This window comes from Quercus lobata, chromosome 1 (genome assembly GCF_001633185.2).
Source record: "Quercus lobata isolate SW786 chromosome 1, ValleyOak3.0 Primary Assembly, whole genome shotgun sequence".
NCBI lineage: Eukaryota > Viridiplantae > Streptophyta > Magnoliopsida > Fagales > Fagaceae > Quercus > Quercus lobata.
The window spans coordinates 44,573,413-44,592,862 of record NC_044904.1 but is presented as its reverse complement, the minus strand read 5'-3'; the positions used below and the strand labels follow the sequence as shown (position 1 = coordinate 44,592,862).

General features: G+C 34.3%; 5 protein-coding genes across 5 annotated transcripts; 2 read left to right on the top strand and 3 right to left on the bottom strand.

Annotated features, from left to right (window-relative positions):
* Positions 1-314: 314 nt before the first annotated feature.
* Positions 315-1,741, bottom strand: LOC115959210. The gene is made up of 6 exons (XM_031077561.1): positions 1,664-1,741; positions 1,445-1,580; positions 1,158-1,318; positions 948-1,068; positions 685-864; positions 315-596 (listed from the first exon to the last, which is right to left on the bottom strand). Exons 2-6 carry the CDS (start codon positions 1,547-1,549, stop codon positions 399-401), a joined length of 765 nt encoding a protein of 254 aa, XP_030933421.1. The 5' UTR covers positions 1,550-1,580; positions 1,664-1,741; the 3' UTR covers positions 315-398.
* Positions 1,742-5,352: 3,611 nt separating this feature from the next.
* LOC115954578 (replication protein A 70 kDa DNA-binding subunit-like) lies at positions 5,353-6,715 on the bottom strand. Its single transcript, XM_031072476.1, has 5 exons — positions 6,636-6,715; positions 6,199-6,361; positions 5,834-6,107; positions 5,633-5,729; positions 5,353-5,500 (listed from the first exon to the last, which is right to left on the bottom strand). The coding sequence occupies exons 2-5, from the start codon at positions 6,346-6,348 to the stop codon at positions 5,353-5,355; spliced, it is 669 nt and encodes a 222-aa protein (XP_030928336.1). The 5' UTR covers positions 6,349-6,361; positions 6,636-6,715.
* LOC115954570 lies at positions 6,658-10,383 on the bottom strand. Its single transcript, XM_031072464.1, has one exon. It carries the CDS (start codon positions 10,381-10,383, stop codon positions 6,658-6,660), a length of 3,726 nt encoding a protein of 1,241 aa, XP_030928324.1.
* Positions 10,384-10,585: 202 nt separating this feature from the next.
* LOC115954564 (replication protein A 70 kDa DNA-binding subunit D-like) lies at positions 10,586-13,214 on the top strand. Its single transcript, XM_031072451.1, has 9 exons — positions 10,586-10,814; positions 10,919-11,015; positions 11,147-11,271; positions 11,784-11,865; positions 11,949-12,084; positions 12,211-12,371; positions 12,461-12,581; positions 12,665-12,844; positions 12,933-13,214. Exons 1-9 carry the CDS (start codon positions 10,688-10,690, stop codon positions 13,128-13,130), a joined length of 1,227 nt encoding a protein of 408 aa, XP_030928311.1. The 5' UTR covers positions 10,586-10,687; the 3' UTR covers positions 13,131-13,214.
* Positions 13,215-18,037: 4,823 nt separating this feature from the next.
* On the top strand, positions 18,038-19,033 carry LOC115954557. The gene has a single exon (XM_031072437.1). The coding sequence runs from the start codon at positions 18,038-18,040 to the stop codon at positions 19,031-19,033; it is 996 nt and encodes a 331-aa protein (XP_030928297.1).
* The last annotated feature ends 417 nt before the right edge of the window (positions 19,034-19,450 follow it).

The following is a 19,450-nucleotide window of genomic DNA, read 5'->3' as shown; positions in this document are numbered from 1 at the left end:
AGTTTAGATATTGTTTTTGAATTCCTCTTGATTTTAAAGACACAACTATTGAATCTGAACAACATACCAATGCAAATATCAATCACTTAAAATTGAAAATAAATTATTTAAACATGATAAGTTACAATTCAAATTAAGTCTCATGAGTTTTTTAAATGTAAAGAGAATACTACAATATTTATAAATGAAATGTATATAGACAAACAATTAACGCTATGGTAAAAGAAATCCTCAAATAACTAAATATAAGAGTTTAATTCCTCTATGTTTCAATTTAAAACCAAATTGTGCATAAAGGCAACAAAATTTCCTTTGTTCCAATACGTCTCTAGTATCAAAATCACAAATTCATTAAAACCAAATTGTGCATAGAAAATCTTAGAGATAGAAAGACAACTTTAAAGTTTTTTTTGTATCTTCTTCCTTTGTTGCTTTGTAGTTGTCCCTAAATATGCCCTTTTATTTTCCTTGAGTACAGATGTTGGTGTGAGCTGCACATTGGTTTGAACATCAAGTTTTTGAAATGTTGTACAATCACCATCTTCTTCAATTGATAAGTTGTTGCTACATTCATTTGAAGAATCACTGATGTAAACCTAGCAATAGAACAGGTTGAGGAATGTATTACAACACATACATTTTAAATATCATATTTGTAATTTTGCTAAATTAAATAATACTTACTTCTGTCATTTTATCAAGCTGAATTGCTTTGTCAGTTTCTTCAAAAGAGTCGAAAAGTTTCTTGATAGTGAAGAATTCCCATCCATAGTTGAGATTATAGTTATTTAGTTGTATTTGGAAAACAAATTGTTTTCCTTTTAGATTTTCTATTTGCACAGGAAGGATGACTTCATCGGGCTCCTAATAAAAGTAACACTTTTCAAATTGTACACTGAAATAAAGTAGTAAATATTAAATACTAATTTTATATTCGACTTTCTCACCTCTAAAGATTTATTCAAAAGGTCTTTGGCTGATATGTTGAGTAATTTTTCTGCTTCTGAATCAAATAAAATGAATGTGGCCATTCCTGAGCTATCTTTAACCTTTAATTGAATTCTATACCTGATAAAAGAAATGACATATATAACGTTAATATCATATTATTTGTTGTGTATTTTAATATAAAAATTAAACATTTTCATTTTGTGTACCTTGGGATTGGGAAGCATGCCTTTTTGTTGCAATTGTCGCACCATAAAAATTCATCTTTTGAGTTTACCTTTCTACGACATACTTCGCAAGAGATAAAGTACCAACCATGACGATCTATGTCAATGTTTATAATCTTTCCTTCACAGGTAAAGATTGTTTCCTAGAAATTGAATTTAATATGAATCAATTTATAATTTTATAGTTAAATTTTGTAAAAGCAAGTCTAAAGTACATAAAGCAATGTTAAGGACACAATGTTATTGTTGAAGGTATATTTTTTTCTTACCTTATTATCAGAGTCACACATAACTTCTTTGATTTCAGTTATGGTTCTTCTATTGATGTTCATCTCTTCTTCAATTGATACTTGTGGTTTGAATTGCTTGGGCATTTGTACTATTGGTTGGTTATTTTCCACCAGCCTATTATATTACATAAAGATATTAGACATGGTATTGTAGACTGTAAATATTTTAAAAATGTGAATCCAAAATAAAGCACTTACTGATCTTTGAATTCAGCAGTCTCAGGAATGTCCAAATCAATATAAACTCTTGTTCCACTTGTTGACGATAAGTTATACTCTCCTGGAATGCATAGGATTCATTAGGAAAAAAAATACATTGAAGTTTCAATGAAATGATTACTGTAATCAGTGAGAGGTCTAGATTAGAGGGCATAGTATGTTGTAGACATGTACAATATAGAGGTAAATAATCCAACTTTGCTATGGTAGATATAGATGCTAAAGATAATGACATTTGGGAAAATGTTTGTCACATTTTGAAAACCAATGGATCCTAAAAACCATGATCTTGAAATGGATTAAAAAGAAAAAAGAAAAGAAAAATCTCTTCCACCAATGAAAAATGTGAAGGGAGGGAATGAATCCCCCAACAGTAAGTTATGAACACCTTTTCAATTCTTATACATTGAAATGATTTTTCTCTGCTCAATAATTTAGAGACAACTATCTTGATTCATTGGATGTTTACATAATAATTTAGCCAAAATACTTTGTATTTCAAACAATTGGATGATTTCTTATGTAGTTTAGAAGATGGTTATAAAGAGAACTAGTCGCTAACCCGTGCGATGCACGGGAAAGCTATTGTATATGAATGTAAACTATTCTTTTTCTCTTCCTCATTAATTGTTGATATGAAACATTAAATTACATAATGAAAAATAGAAATTAAACTTAAGTTTAAATTAAAATGAAGAATCAAATCTTTAACATTCTCAATTATCCATTAAATGTATGAAACACAAATTTAAAGAACTACTCAATCAATATTTTAAATAAATTAAAAGATAACTTTAAAGCTCCATTGTGCATAAAAATTGAAAACATGGAATGGGATTTTTGTAGGTACCTATGTATTTTTGATACCACATAAACAGGTAAGTTTGGTTATGAAGTTAAATAAAAGGATATGTTTCACCTTCTATTTACAATATGGCTCAAAGCTCTTTTGTGCCTAAAAATTGAAAACATGGAATGAGGTTTTTGTAGGTACCTATGTATTTTTTATACCACATGAACAGGTAAGTTTGGTTATGAAGTTAAAATATTTCATGTACATACTCCAAATTAAAAGGATATATTTCACCTTCTATTTACAATATGGCTCAAAGCTCCTTTGTGCCTAAAAATTGAAAACATGGAATGAGGTTTTTGTAGGTACCTTTGTATTTTTGTTACCACATAAGCAGGTAAGTTTGGTTATTAAATCAACAACACAGCATCACATTCCCTACTTATCTTCCTCCTTACCACTCTCCATGTATTATGACTTCTAGAACAACCAAAAAAAAAAAATCACATAGGAATTTTATCAAACAGCTTGTGTACGTGTAAGAGAAACAACACATAATGAAAGTGAACATCAATGAGAATGATCTTTAACTTTAGCTATCTTCCATGTAAGCAATCTATCAAGAACAGAATTGCATGATTTAAGCCAATCAATTCAAACCAACATTTACATATATTGTCAGAATATGTTAAAACAGAAGTTAAAATTGTTTATATATATGAAGTTAAAATATTTCATGTACATACTCCAAATTAAAAGGATATATTTCACCTTCTATTTACAATATGGCTCAAAGCTCCTTTGTGCCTAAAAATTGAAAACATGGAATGAGGTTTTTGTAGGTACCTTTGTATTTTTGTTACCACATAAGCAGGTAAGTTTGGTTATTAAATCAACAACACAGCATCACATTCCCTACTTATCTTCCTCCTTACCACTCTCCATGTATTATGACTTCTAGAACAACCAAAAAAAAAAAATCACATAGGAATTTTATCAAACAGCTTGTGTACGTGTAAGAGAAACAACACATAATGAAAGTGAACATCAATGAGAATGATCTTTAACTTTAGCTATCTTCCATGTAAGCAATCTATCAAGAACAGAATTGCATGATTTAAGCCAATCAATTCAAACCAACATTTACATATATTGTCAGAATATGTTAAAACAGAAGTTAAAATTGTTTATATATATGAAGTTAAAATATTTCATGTACATACTCCAAATTAAAAGGATATATTTCACCTTCTATTTACAATATGGCTCAAAGCTCCTTTGTGCCTAAAAATTGAAAACATGGAATGAGGTTTTTGTAGGTACCTTTGTATTTTTGTTACCACATAAGCAGGTAAGTTTGGTTATTAAATCAACAACACAGCATCACATTCCCTACTTATCTTCCTCCTTACCACTCTCCATGTATTATGACTTCTAGAACAACCAAAAAAAAAAAATCACATAGGAATTTTATCAAACAGCTTGTGTACGTGTAAGAGAAACAACACATAATGAAAGTGAACATCAATGAGAATGATCTTTAACTTTAGCTATCTTCCATGTAAGCAATCTATCAAGAACAGAACTGCATGATTTAAGCCAATCAATTCAAACCAACATTTACATATATTGTCAGAATATGTTAAAACAGAAGTTGTTTTACTTGATTATAGATGACTTAAACTTAAGTCTAAATCAAACAATTTTAAACCTTTTAAACCTTTTAATTGAACCACATAACTCATTTATATGTTACAGTCTATGGTATTGTATGTTTACTCGAATAAAACTTTGGCATCTACACAAAACGATGAATAACAGATCAAATCACTTCGGTTTAACTGTTACTGTTAAAATGTATGGAATTTCAAGCATTCATTACCTGAATAAGCAACAATGGGCAATTAAGCATTTCTCCAGAGCCAGGAACATCGAAGAGTAGCTCATCCATAAAAACCCAACACAACAAAGCAAAATAGAGAAAACAAAACAGAGATAAAAGAAACAAAAAACAAAACAGAGATTAAAAAAAAAAAAAAAACAAAAAACCTAACCCTGATCTGAATATGCTTAATTACAAATTTGCTAAATAATTAAACTTATCTTGGGACTGTGACAATGGTTTAGAGAAATCATCGCTTTCACTTTGGCTCCTCCTCCACTTTGAGAAAGGCAACCTCAGCTCCAGCCCCAGCCCTTTCTTCGCACCAACGGACTGTGGCAAAGAAAAAACAAAACAGAGATAAAAGAAACAAAAAAACCCAACCCTGATCTGAATATGCTTAATTACAAATTTGCTAATAAATTAAACTTACCTTGGGACTGTGACAATGGTTCAGAACTTTGGCTCCTCCTCAGCTTCGAGAGAGATAGCCTGAGCCCTAGCCCCAACCCCTTCTTTGCAGCAACGGACTATGGCAAAGGTTCACAACAATCATCACCCATTCTGCTCCTCCTTGGCTTATGCTGGATCGGATTTCGGTGTTACGTCTCGCTCCTGACCATTCTCGGAATATATTGAGCCAATCCAATCAATATATTTGAAAACGTTGTAGTAGGAATGCCATAGCCCATAGAGGTTAGAGATTTAGAGTGAGAGATGGAGTGCTTCTGCATTAGGTCTCTTTCTGCGTGATAGTGTTAGGATTTCATGCGTGAGGTTAAGGATTTGGGGGAAGGTTAGAGATTTAAAGATTGACAGAGTTCTTCTGCGTTGGGAGGGGAGTCGGGAGAGATATAGAATAGTCGGGGCTAATTCTCTTTAAAAAAAATTTAACTTAAATAAATAAAATAAAAAGAATTAAAAAAAAAAAATAATGGTGATGTGGAAAATTGTGGAAGCTTCAAAAGCTTCGGTTTTATATATATATATAGATTAGAAAAGAGAAATGAACTTGCCTTTAAAAGTTTTGACAGTCAAACATGTAGCAATTATGATAAAAGGGCCTGGATTTTCAGTAAAGAAGCTTTCCTCAACTTCATTTGCAATTGATCCCCAAAGTGTAAGCTTTATTTCATGTCCTCTGTCAAAAAATTTCAATGTTATAGTGTAAGTTCTTATAATATAAGTGCATGTATTGGTTTATCAAAAATAAATAAATAAATAAAAAGTGCATGTATTGAAAATAATTTTTTTTTTTTTTAAAAAGACATACTCTATAGTCATGACATTTATGTTTCTCATCAAGACATTTGATCCTTTGATGCAAGGTTGCTCAATCGGTCCAACACCAATCACATTTGCAATGATATCTAGGCATTAGAAAGTTGTGGATGTAATTATTTTCATATATAACAATAATATAATGCATAATTATTAATAAACTTAATATAACGCATAATATATATAGAGATACCTGATAGCTGGACATGTTTATTAACGCGTTCATGTATTTTATTGTAGTCAACAAATTCGAATTTATGACGCGGTATATCAACATCAACCTCCTTTATTTCCTTAATGCTAGTTTTCAATGTGAACATGATCTTGATGTCATTGTCTACTGGTCTATACAATGCATTGCCATCAACCACTTGAAAATGAGAGAGTTCATAAAATTTTCCTTCTTGCAGAAGAGGCTTGAACTTTTTAGCAATATTATTTTTAATGATTGCATGTATTGAATTATTCTGCAAGTAAAGTGCATCAGTTTTATATAGATAGAGTTCATGGTATATATAATGATCAAACAATATTAAAAGCTATAGAAGAAAAACAAACCTGCTCATCGATTAAAATCATGTCTAAACTAATAATATCATTATTTTTTGAGTTGATTGCATTCCACATCCTTGATATTCTGACCTTGACTTTCCAATTTTCTTTGTGTTTGTCTATACAAAGCTGATTAAGGAGAGAATATTGCATCATCTTGGATCCCTACCTGCATAGATTAATAAATTTGAAAGTTTATAAAAATTCTCAACTTGATTTAGATACTGCATAGAATAAAACAAAACAAAGCAATATAACAAAAACATCAAAAAGTAATTAGCTTATTAAAGATAGAAAATAGTAATTAGCCTGTATTCAATTATGTTATAGACATGAAATTTAACAAAACAGTAAGCATATACGAAGTGCATAAATCAATTTGGAGAAGATAAACAGGAAAAAAGATATATATATATATATATATATATATGAAATTATGTTACCTTTATTAGTTGGTTTCTTGAGTCAAAGATTGGTAAAAACTTCTTTATACACAATATTTTTTGTTTCAGACTTTTTTTCAATGTCATCGTTAATGATGAGGAATTTTAGGCCATTTCTGCTTGTAACTCTAGACACTGCAACGTACAATTGCCCATGACTAAAAACAGGTTTTGGCAAATACACTCCAACATGTTTCAATGATTGTCCTTGGCTTTTATTTATAGTCATTGCAAAGCACACTGAAATTGGAAATTGTCGTCTCTTTAAAACGAATGGCCATTTTGAATCACTTGGAGATAATGTTATTCTTGGAATGAACACACGTTTGCCTATATTAGTGCCAGTTATGATTTCTGCTTCTATCACCCATGTAGCCAATCTTGTTATTATGAGTCTTGTTCCATTACAAAGACCTTCATTCTGATTCAAGTTTCTAAGCAACATTACAGGCAAACCTATTTTTAATGTCAGTTTATGGTTTGGCAATCCTGGAAATCTCAACGTGTTCAAAAATTCAACAGTATACAGGAGATCTTGGTCAGGAACATTTGAAGAAGCCTTGCATATAGAATCTGAACTTAGATATTCATGAACTTCTCCATTTAAGGATGACACAATATAGTCATTTAGTTCTTCTACAACTTCATTTGTAGGGGCAAGAATTGCCCTATCCTGTAGGTAACTTGGATCTGTGTATTTATTTTCCAAACCTGGATATGTGTTGTCAATAATATCTTGCATTGGATTCTCTGAAGGTTGGATAATCAAATCACTTGGAATTGAAATGTTGTAATCCCCATCTCCTTCTCCCAATTCACCATTACCTATTTTAAGAATCCACTCACTAAAGTCCTTTATAGATGATGTTTCTATTCCACTCATACCGTTCTGTAGAAGCCTCATATTTGTTTGGAGTTTAAAGACATTACAATCATTCCATAGATATGACTTGCTAATTGAGGATTGGACTATATCTTCTCGTCTTCCCTTTCTCACAACTGGAAGTATTTGTCGAAAATCACCCCCTAGAACTACAACTTTACCACCAAAAGGTTTTTCAGCATTTTGAGGATCTTCAATTTGTAGTATATCTCGTAACGTGCGGTCAACAGCTTCAAAACAATTCCTATGTGCCATCGGTGCTTCATCCCAAAGTATAATACTTGTTTTTGAGAGAAGTTCCGCTGCTTGTGTTCTTTGCTTTATGTCACAGGTAGAGTCATCATTTACATTAATTGGGATATGAAATCTTGAGTGAGCAGTCCTTCCACCAGGAAGCAACAAAGCAGCAATTCCTGAAGATGCAACAGCAAGAGCAATTTTGCCTTTTGATCTTATACCAGACAGGATGGTTCTATAAAGATACGTTTTACCCGTTCCACCATGTCCATAGACAAAAAACATTCCCCCTCTTTCAGTAACAACAGCTTCCATTATAGAATTGTAGATTATACTCTGTTCATTGTTTAGGCCAGAAATTAGGATCTCATGTTCTCTTATCAGACTTGATACATCATACGACATTTCTTCTTGAATAAGTCTATTCCCATTCTGAATAAGATCCATATTTGGCTGGGGCATTTGTGGATAATCTCTAAGTGATCTTCCATATTGTTGGAGGATTTGTTCGATTTCATACAATCCATAATTTCTCAATTGGTCATCTGATAAAATTAGTTCTTGGAATTGGAGGATACGCCTTTGCCTATTTAGTATATCTTCTGTAATCAGTTTCCAATTGGATTCCCAAAGACTTAATGGATCAGCTACCTCACAGAACAATAGCATTGTAACAAATAGTTGACGCAATTGTTGCCCACTGGCCCAATTCGAAGCTTCAATTAGGGAATCATGCCATTCTTTGTCGTCATCAAGAAGTCCAAGTGCATAACAGGCTTCCTTATAAGTTGGATAAGTAACATCATTTATAGTCTTTAATTCTTTAAAGTTTCTTGGACCTTTGACAATGTTAAGCAACATTCTCAAATAAAACCTTTCACCACTTGAAGGATGTGCGTAGTACACTCTTCCAATACAATATTTAGATTTCCTTCTTTGCCATTGCTTATCATTACTATGCCATACCCATTTTGTAGGAAATTCAGCATAAGTCAACTCTCGAGCATCTTCAAAAGCCTCATTTGTTTTCATCCATTCTGTAAACTTTGTTTCTTCAATACCAGGTATATTTAAAACATTATCCAAGCTTGTATTTTCCGGATAAATGATGGGATGTTCGTCTTCTAAATGAAAATTTAATCTTTCAACAGGTGGATATCGAAACTGAATTGGAAATTCAAATATTCTCCAACATGATTCAGAAGCTGAAATATATCTACAATCTAAGTATGCTTTTGTCTCATCAACAACAATTTCGGTTTCTTGTCCATCACTCCCAATATTTGGCAAATTCTCTTCTACAACAACTGTTGCTCTATCTGATCCCTTGTTTATATATTTAAACAAATATTTGATCGATCGAGATCTATTACACCATTCTACATTCAAATGGGATTGGTACTTCACCAAGAGATCTACATTATAAGGTACAACATATCGGTTATCCAAAAGAATTCCGTTCTTCTCTATTGTTTTTCCATCATTTCTCCTTCTATATACTGGAAAGCCTTCTTCATCAATTGTTGTTTCTTCATAAAATCTTTTCGGAAAATGTTTCGTACATTTACCATTCATCATGCACGGTGATTTCGGATTTGCAGATCCACATGGCCCATGCATCATAAATTGTTTTACAGCTTCATTAGCAACAGGATCGTCATCTGGATCTGGTATCTCAGCCATAATGATACCATCAATGTCTGTTGGACTTGGACACTTATCCTTTGGATCCAAGAATAGAAGAATATGTGCATGTGGGAGTCCTCTTTTTTGGAATTCAATTGTATACACAATAGCAATAACTCTTCCAAAATGAGATTTATGCCTCAAATCATGTAATAGTTCATCTAATTTTATCTTAAAAACCCTTGCTACAATATCTGGCCGATCCTCATATTTTAAGCCTTCTATAAATTCTAAGGAATGATTGATTTCTGACCATTTTGGATTGCAAGTAAATGTAAGAAATAAATCTGGGTAACCTGCCCATCTACATATCGCCATTGCATCTTGATAATTTTGAACCATGTACCTTGGACTTCCAGTAAATGAGGATGGTAGGACTATTCGTTTGCCTACGGTAATGGGATCTGTATCACCACGAAGAACGGCATCTTTCAAACCATAGTACAGCTCTGACCTCAATTTTTTTTGATTGAATCTAACCCATTGTAGTCTTTCTTCTTCGATAGAAGTGTATGCATCCACTATAAATTGTTGAAAAAGCCTCCTACCAAGCAACAATGTCTTGCCCTCATGAAAGCGTTGTTGAAGCCTATAAGCATAGTATTCTCTCATTGTTATTGATTCCCTTTTTCTAGAATTGCTGCCATTCAAATTCCTATAAGGTATACCAAGCATATACCCATCCTCACCATATGGAAAAAGTAATGGATATTGCAATGCCATAAAGCTTGGATGAGTTCCATTTATACGTTGCAATCCTAAACTTCGATTCTCAACAATAATATCTCTATCAGAACTTTCAATATTAAAATCTCCAACAATAAGAGCAGCTATCTCAGACATTACAGGTAAGTCATATTGCCTTTCACCAGAATTGCGACTTCGTATTAAACGAATTCTGACATTATGTATATCTGATTCATCAAATCTGTCCCTGACCATTCTAAAACATTTAACCAATTGGTTACACTGGTCTAACATTTCCATCAACCCAGTAACAATATCTGGATCCACATAATTTCTATCATCTTCACGTATAACTGCATCAATTCTATTTTTAACTTCATTATCATATAAAACTGATGCACTTTACTTGCAGAATAATTCAATACATGCAATCATTAAAAATAATATTGCTAAAAAGTTCAAGCCTCTTCTGCAAGAAGGAAAATTTTATGAACTCTCTCATTTTCAAGTGGTTGATGGCAATGCATTGTATAGACCAGTAGACAATGACATCAAGATCATGTTCACATTGAAAACTAGCATTAAGGAAATAAAGGAGGTTGATGTTGATATACCGCGTCATAAATTCGAATTTGTTGACTACAATAAAATACATGAACGCGTTAATAAACATGTCCAGCTATCAGGTATCTCTATATATATTATGCGTTATATTAAGTTTATTAATAATTATGCATTATATTATTGTTATATATGAAAATAATTACATCCACAACTTTCTAATGCCTAGATATCATTGCAAATGTGATTGGTGTTGGACCGATTGAGCAACCTTGCATCAAAGGATCAAATGTCTTGATGAGAAACATAAATGTCATGACTATAGAGTATGTCTTTTTAAAAAAAAAAAAATTATTTTCAATACATGCACTTTTTATTTATTTATTTATTTTTGATAAACCAACACATGCACTTATATTATAAGAACTTACACTATAACATTGAAATTTTTTGACAGAGGACATGAAATAAAGCTTACACTTTGGGGATCAATTGCAAATGAAGTTGAGGAAAGCTTCTTTACTGAAAATCCAGGCCCTTTTATCATAATTGCTACATGTTTGACTGTCAAAACTTTTAAAGGCAAGTTCATTTCTCTTTTCTAATTCTCTTTATAACCATCTTCTAAACTACATAAGAAATCATCCAATTGTTTGAAATACAAAGTATTTTGGCTAAATTATTATGTAAACATCCAATGAATCAAGATAGTTGTCTCTAAATTATTGAGCAGAGAAAAATCATTTCAATGTATAAGAATTGAAAAGGTGTTCATAACTTACTGTTGGGGGATTCATTCCCTCCCTTCACATTTTTCATTGGTGGAAGAGATTTTTCTTTTCTTTTTTCTTTTTAATCCATTTCAAGATCATGGTTTTTAGGATCCATTGGTTTTCAAAATGTGACAAACATTTTCCCAAATGTCATTATCTTTAGCATCTATATCTACCATAGCAAAGTTGGATTATTTACCTCTATATTGTACATGTCTACAACATACTATGCCCTCTAATCTAGACCTCTCACTGATTACAGTAATCATTTCATTGAAACTTCAATGTATTTTTTTTCCTAATGAATCCTATGCATTCCAGGAGAGTATAACTTATCGTCAACAAGTGGAACAAGAGTTTATATTGATTTGGACATTCCTGAGACTGCTGAATTCAAAGATCAGTAAGTGCTTTATTTTGGATTCACATTTTTAAAATATTTACAGTCTACAATACCATGTCTAATATCTTTATGTAATATAATAGGCTGGTGGAAAATAACCAACCAATAGTACAAATGCCCAAGCAATTCAAACCACAAGTATCAATTGAAGAAGAGATGAACATCAATAGAAGAACCATAACTGAAATCAAAGAAGTTATGTGTGACTCTGATAATAAGGTAAGAAAAAAATATACCTTCAACAATAACATTGTGTCCTTAACATTGCTTTATGTACTTTAGACTTGCTTTTACAAAATTTAACTATAAAATTATAAATTGATTCATATTAAATTCAATTTCTAGGAAACAATCTTTACCTGTGAAGGAAAGATTATAAACATTGACATAGATCGTCATGGTTGGTACTTTATCTCTTGCGAAGTATGTCGTAGAAAGGTAAACTCAAAAGATGAATTTTTATGGTGCGACAATTGCAACAAAAAGGCATGCTTCCCAATCCCAAGGTACACAAAATGAAAATGTTTAATTTTTATATTAAAATACACAACAAATAATATGATATTAACGTTATATATGTCATTTCTTTTATCAGGTATAGAATTCAATTAAAGGTTAAAGATAGCTCAGGAATGGCCACATTCATTTTATTTGATTCAGAAGCAGAAAAATTACTCAACATATCAGCCAAAGACCTTTTGAATAAATCTTTAGAGGTGAGAAAGTCGAATATAAAATTAGTATTTAATATTTACTACTTTATTTCAGTGTACAATTTGAAAAGTGTTACTTTTATTAGGAGCCCGATGAAGTCATCCTTCCTGTGCAAATAGAAAATCTAAAAGGAAAACAATTTGTTTTCCAAATACAACTAAATAACTATAATCTCAACTATGGATGGGAATTCTTCACTATCAAGAAACTTTTCGACTCTTTTGAAGAAACTGACAAAGCAATTCAGCTTGATAAAATGACAGAAGTAAGTATTATTTAATTTAGCAAAATTACAAATATGATATTTAAAATGTATGTGTTGTAATACATTCCTCAACCTGTTCTATTGCTAGGTTTACATCAGTGATTCTTCAAATGAATGTAGCAACAACTTATCAATTGAAGAAGATGGTGATTGTACAACATTTCAAAAACTTGATGTTCAAACCAATGTGCAGCTCACACCAACATCTGTACTCAAGGAAAATAAAAGGGCATATTTAGGGACAACTACAAAGCAACAAAGGAAGAAGATACAAAAAAAACTTTAAAGTTGTCTTTCTATCTCTAAGATTTTCTATGCACAATTTGGTTTTAATGAATTTGTGATTTTGATACTAGAGACGTATTGGAACAAAGGAAATTTTGTTGCCTTTATGCACAATTTGGTTTTAAATTGAAACATAGAGGAATTAAACTCTTATATTTAGTTATTTGAGGATTTCTTTTACCATAGCGTTAATTGTTTGTCTATATACATTTCATTTATAAATATTGTAGTATTCTCTTTACATTTAAAAAACTCATGAGACTTAATTTGAATTGTAACTTATCATGTTTAAATAATTTATTTTCAATTTTAAGTGATTGATATTTGCATTGGTATGTTGTTCAGATTCAATAGTTGTGTCTTTAAAATCAAGAGGAATTCAAAAACAATATCTAAACTTCAACATTTTTTAAATATAATGAATGCATTCAATATTTAGTGGAAGACATCAAATAAATTAAATTGAAAATTAAGAATGTGCTACCAGAGAATCAATGCTAAATTCCAAAACCTAATGTCACATCATTTGGAAAAAATTCGTAGCTTTCCCGTGCATCGCACGGGTTAGCGACTAGTTAATTCTATAATGTTTCAACAAAAATCCAATTCTTGCAATCTATCGATCAAGATTATAGCTAAGCCCATCTTAAGTCAATCTAATCCAATTAGGAGCCCAATCTGACTTGTCAGAAGTAGGCAAGTCACTACTTGGGCTTCATTTTGTAGGTAGAGAGAGACTAAGATAGGAAGAAATTATGGTAATTTGCTGTTTTGTGTTGAGAGAGAGAGAGAGAGTTTACATATGGGCTTATTAATAACACATTTTATATTCTTTAACATATTAGGCAGAAATATTAAATTTTAGAATTGACAAAGTTCATGTGACAAATCATGTAACAAAGAGGGTTGTTATAAGTGGGTCGACGTCATGCTCTCTCACAAATGTGTGTACAAAATTTCATTTATTCGATACTTGATATTAAAAACATCTAACATTTTTTCTTCAAGGGATGACAAAACCATTAATTATTAAAATACTAAATACCACAAGTTCATAATTGCAAAATCTTTGATGACACTAAAGCTTCCAACTCACATCAATTGATTCTTAAGTACAAAACTTCTACTGAGTTAATCACATAACTATTAAAATAGAAAGTAATAGTATTTAAAACTAAAAGTTAAAATAGAAAGAAATACTATTTAAAACTAAAAGTTAGATCCTTCAAAAAAATGAATTAAAGCTTGTATTGCTCCTCCAATGGGTAAAACCAACTTATTGAAAAGTAAGAAAAAAGAAAAGAAGAAGAAAAAAGAAAAAAAAAAGAAAAAAGAAAAAGAAAAAAGAGAAACTAACAAAGCTCAGTAAGGGTTAGCTAACATGAGAATTCAGTAGCGACCCAACATGCAGCTCAGGCTCTTTATATGAACACTTTGACTTGCAAAACAAAAAATATATACTTGCAAATATATCTATAAATAATATAATATAATATAATTCTTTTTAAAACTAACCTATTTAGTCTACCTTACAAAAAGTTATTGAAAACCATGACTTGAGAATCTAAAGAATTTAGGTTCAACAAAAGTAGAGTAATGCATTTTTTTTTCTTTCTTTCTTTTTTTAGAGAAAAAAGTAGAGTAATGTTACATTCACAACAACAAGTTATAAGTTTACAAAATACCCAATACTTATCACCCTGAGTTGGTTTCACCCTTTTCTTATTGTCTATCTCCAGCACGAGATTCTTATAAGTTATAAGTTTGGAACTAAGTTTTTGATTCTCGGTCTTAGAGCATTCGCATCAGTCCGGCTAAAATTTTCTATCTATTTTACATTTAAAACCTACTTTTTCTATTTTACATACCCACTTCTCAAAATCATCCACATCAGTCCATCTATGCTACAATCTATTTTATTTAAATAATCAATTTTCTCACTTTTTTTATTATTTCTCTCAATTATCCTTTTACCTTTTTGTACATAGATACTCTCTCTCTCTCTCTCTCTCTCTCTCTCTCTCTCTCTCTCTCTACCCATTTCTGAACACGGATTTTTTGTTGCTTTCTCTCTATTCCCATTTCTGAACACAGATTTTTTGTTGCTCTCTCTCTATACCCATTTCTAAACATAGACCTTTATAGACAATCCGTTACTTAGATCTCCTCTCCCTCTCGGTCTAATCTCCACCCTCTTGGTCAAATCTCCTCTACTTGTGTTCGACCCTTAAACCGCCTCAAGCATCCATCTCCGCCACAAGTGCCGACCCACAATGACAGATGCACATGCAAAGACTCATCCCAGTCAACCCATAAGCACCAATCCACAAGCAAAAAAACCCATTCCCGTTGATCCACAAGCACCGATCTCCACCGCCAACATCGATCCACAAGCATCCAGACCCATTTCTGTTGACCCATGAACTTTGATCTAGTGCCACCAGCATCGATCCACCAATCCACAAGCGACCAACACCACCACTGATCTGTCTCTCTGTTGGTTTGTCCATGTGAATGTGTTTGTGTATCTCTGTGTTGATTTGTCTGTGTGGATGTGTTTGTGTGTTTTGTGTGTGGGTGTGTTTGTGTGTATCTGAGGAAAAAGAAAATGAGGAGAGGAAAAGTTTGAGATTGAGTTCATTGTGAATGGAGAAGAGAGAGAAAAAAGTGCGAAATGTGAAACATATATGCACGATTACTGTAGCACATGTGTAAATCTACATAGTTTTAGAAAGACTGATGTGGAAGATTTTTGGGGCAAAATGTGTAAAATTTGTTGCTTTTTATATTTTGCAAAGTTTTACATCTACTGATGTGGATGCTCTTATTCCCACCTACCCATCAGACTACGTGACCAAGTCTTAATCTTACCCTTTTAAAAAAACAAAAAATTTAGGAAAAGCAATTAGTAGCATTTTTTTAAAACCTTAAGAATGAATTTTTATTATTATTAAATAATAGAAACAATGCATTTAATCTATCCTCTATATATAGCATTTTTTTTTCTTTCTTCTTCTAAAAAAAAATCTATAACATTATTTATATATTTTCTTTCGATAGCATTTGGTAATTTATTTGGTTAGCCTTATACTCCTCAATGCTTTTTGTAGGGGTAAAATTCCCAAGTCAAACAATGGGCCTTGGGCCCTATACAAGGTCCAAATACGACCAAAGGGAGAAATGGGCCGCCAAAACAAATGCTAGCCCAACTCTAATAAGTCCAAACTTATTTAAAGGAGACGTCTGAGGAGGAGTGTCTCCTCGGACGCGCCAAATACAAGCTCAACATGCACCCTATCCATAATAAGGAGTCATTCCAAACAAATATTGGTAATAAGAGTAGGTCCCAAAAAGTAGGAAGGAAGAAGAAAAGATAAGACGTCCAGGGGGCAGCCACAACTGCCGCATTAAATGCAAGGGAGCTACTTTCCTAGCCGCATTAATGTGGAGAAGACAGACGAACAGTGTTACATTGCCCAATGCAACTCACAGAAAGATAAGGTGGATATCCGATGGGACAGGCACTTAAGTGAGGGTCCAGATGGTTAACAAGTGTAAGGTTCTTATCAATCTAATGAGGCTATATAAGAGAAGGAAATCCCCATGAAAAAGGGATCGAAAAATTTAGAGGGAAAAAAGAGAGTGAGAGATTAAAGAATTCTGTAGTCTTTAATCAGAGCAAGAGGTGCACTTATACGTCTCCTCGGACCGGTATCCTATGAACATAAATGAAATATTCTCACGTTCAGACTGTTGCATGGCATACAACTAACTAACGTTCACTTCGTCCAGCCCTAGTTCTGTAACCCGCTCTCTACAAATTCATTGTCTAGGGTCTTTTGGGCCAGAACCACTTACTTGCTGGGCCTGGGCCCCAAAAACCACCCCTACAATTGGCGCCGTCTGTGGGGAGAACTTGTATCTCGACAAGTGAAACTGTAAGAAATGGAAGGATCAGGTCCGCGCCAAACCGAACGTGCAGATTCCCAACGGTAGGACAATTTTTTGAATCTCGAACGAGAGAAAGACCAAGATAAGCAACGAGAGGGTAGTGTGAACACCTCTCATACGAGTAGAAGCCGCTCGAAAGGGAAAGGTCATGCATCCCATAAGCAAAACGATCGAAAGGCTCTACAGCAAGAGATTGATGATTTGAAGAAGAAGCTGCACCGAGCGCAGTGAAAACGTCCTTCACCCGGCTCGGACACTAGCAGTGATGAGGATAACGAATACAGGCGGAGATCAAGAACCCCTCCGAGTGAGACTTTTTCCTACGAGGAAGAGCGGCCTTGCAAACGCGGCCACAAAAGCCTATCTTACCAAGGCCTGGCCAACGATGCCATGAGTAAGGCCCTGGATCGCAACTCCCAATCGCCTTTCACGCGTAGAATAGAGAGGGCAGAGCTTCCTCGGTGGTTCCATCAACCAACGTTTGCCATATACAATGGTCGGACTGACCCAGTAGAGCATGTAAGCCAATTTAATCAGAGGATGGCCGTCCATTCTAGGGATGAGGCGTTAATGTGTAAGGTGTTTCCGTCCAGCTTGGGACCTATGGCGATGAGATGGTTTGATGCCCTCAAGCCGAATTCCATAGATTCCTTTAAACAGTTGACACAGGCTTTTGGTTCCCGCTTCATTACCAGCAGTAGAGTCCCTCGGCCCTTAGATTCCCTCCTATCCTTGTCCATGCGGGAAGGGGAGACACTGAAGGACTACTCAGACAGGTACTGAGAAATGTATAATGAGATTGAAGGAAATTACGATGACGTCGCCATTAGTACGTTCAAAAGGGGCCTACCGACAGAGCATGGCTTAAGAAAGTCCCTCACTGGGAAGCTAGTCACCAGCGTGCGCCAACTCATGGACAAAATTGACAAGTACAAAAGGGTCGAGGAGAACCAGCAGATGGGGAAAGGTAAAGCGAAGGTTGTCCCTCAGGAGAGGAGGGACTTCAGGTCGGATCGCTTTAACAGCAGTAACAGGCCGAGAAGAGACTACGCGGAACAGTTTGGATCCACTGGGGCTCAGGCAGTCCATGCTGTGTTCCGAGAACCATTACACAAGATCCTAGAGAAGGTGAAGTGCGAACCTTTCTTTCAATGGCTGAACAGGATGGCAGGTGACCCCTCGAAACGTAATCAGAATTTGTATTGCGCGTACCACCAAGAGCCAGGTCACACCACCGATGATTGCAGGAATCTGAAAAACCATTTAGACCGGCTTGTCCGAGAAAGGAAGTTGAGGCATCTGTTGCATCGCCCTGAAGGATGGCAGGAACAGTCAAATATCGAAACCAGACAAAGTACATTGAGGCTACCCATTGGCACAATAAATGTCATTCTTGCCGCACCTGGAAGGACCGGTTCTAGCCCTTTCAGAGTAATGTCAGTGGGCAGGTTCCCGACTGAGCCGGACGATAGGGAATCCAAGAGAGCCAGAGTGATTGCCACGCCCTTAATTGGGTTCTCGGAGGAGGACAAACAAGGAACCCTTCAACCCCACGATGATGCCCTAGTCGTCACGCTCAGAATTGGAGGTTATGACGTGAAAAGGGTGTTAGTTGATCAAGGTAGCGCCGTGGAAGTAATGTACCCTGACTTGTATAAAGGGTTGAACTTGAAGCCAGAAGACCTGTCACCATACGATTCCCCTCTGGTTAACTTTGAAGGAAAAACCGTCACCCCGAAAGGCATGATTAGGTTGCCTGTGCAAACAGACTCAAACATGGTGGAGGTGAACTTCATTGTGGTAGATGCGTACTCCCCCTACACAGCTATCGTGGCCCGACCGTGGCTTCATGCACTAGGGGCTGTGCCATCAACCTTGTACCAAAAAGTGAAGTATCCGTCAGGAGGTCAAGTCAAAGAAATAATAGGGAACCAAGGAATGGCTAGGCAATGAATGGTGTCGGCAATCTCACGACGACCAAATAGTGAACCTTCCACCTTAGCCGACAACGGCTTATAGCAATTAATGATCCCGGTCCTAACTGCGGGTGGTGGAGGACCAACCATGGAGGTGAGCTGTGAGGATCTGGAGAAAGTACTTGTCGGATCAGACCCTGAGAGGTTTTTTCAGATCGGCTCAGAATTACCACCCTAGGAGAAGTCAACACTAATTGATTTTCTCCGACAGAATGTGGACGTATTCGCTTGGGATCCCTATGAGGCCCCCAGGGTTGACTCAGATCTCATCTGCCATCACCTTAATGTTAACCCGGCTATAATGCCTAAGAAGCAACCTCCTCGGCGATCGTCAAAAGAACATGCAGACGCTGTGAGAGAAAAGGTCGCAAAATTGAAGAAAGTAGGGGCTATC

Coding starts and splice junctions, on each gene's coding strand:
- LOC115959210 (XM_031077561.1), bottom strand. CDS start 1,549: ATGCCCAAGCAATTCAAACCACAAGTATCAATTGAAGAAGAGATGAAC. Junction 1,319..1,444: donor TGTGTGACTCTGATAATAAG/GTAAGAAAAAAA, acceptor TTCAATTTCTAG/GAAACAATCTTTACCTGTGA. Junction 597..684: donor AGCTTGATAAAATGACAGAA/GTAAGTATTATT, acceptor TTCTATTGCTAG/GTTTACATCAGTGATTCTTC.
- LOC115954578 (XM_031072476.1), bottom strand. CDS start 6,348: ATGATGCAATATTCTCTCCTTAATCAGCTTTGTATAGACAAACACAAA. Junction 6,108..6,198: donor TGATTTTAATCGATGAGCAG/GTTTGTTTTTCT, acceptor CTTTACTTGCAG/AATAATTCAATACATGCAAT. Junction 5,501..5,632: donor ATAAATGTCATGACTATAGA/GTATGTCTTTTT, acceptor ATTTTTTGACAG/AGGACATGAAATAAAGCTTA.
- LOC115954570 (XM_031072464.1), bottom strand. CDS start 10,383: ATGGTCAGGGACAGATTTGATGAATCAGATATACATAATGTCAGAATT.
- LOC115954564 (XM_031072451.1), top strand. CDS start 10,688: ATGTTCACATTGAAAACTAGCATTAAGGAAATAAAGGAGGTTGATGTT. Junction 11,016..11,146: donor ATAAATGTCATGACTATAGA/GTATGTCTTTTT, acceptor ATTTTTTGACAG/AGGACATGAAATAAAGCTTA. Junction 11,272..11,783: donor GACTGTCAAAACTTTTAAAG/GCAAGTTCATTT, acceptor TATGCATTCCAG/GAGAGTATAACTTATCGTCA.
- LOC115954557 (XM_031072437.1), top strand. CDS start 18,038: ATGGGGAAAGGTAAAGCGAAGGTTGTCCCTCAGGAGAGGAGGGACTTC.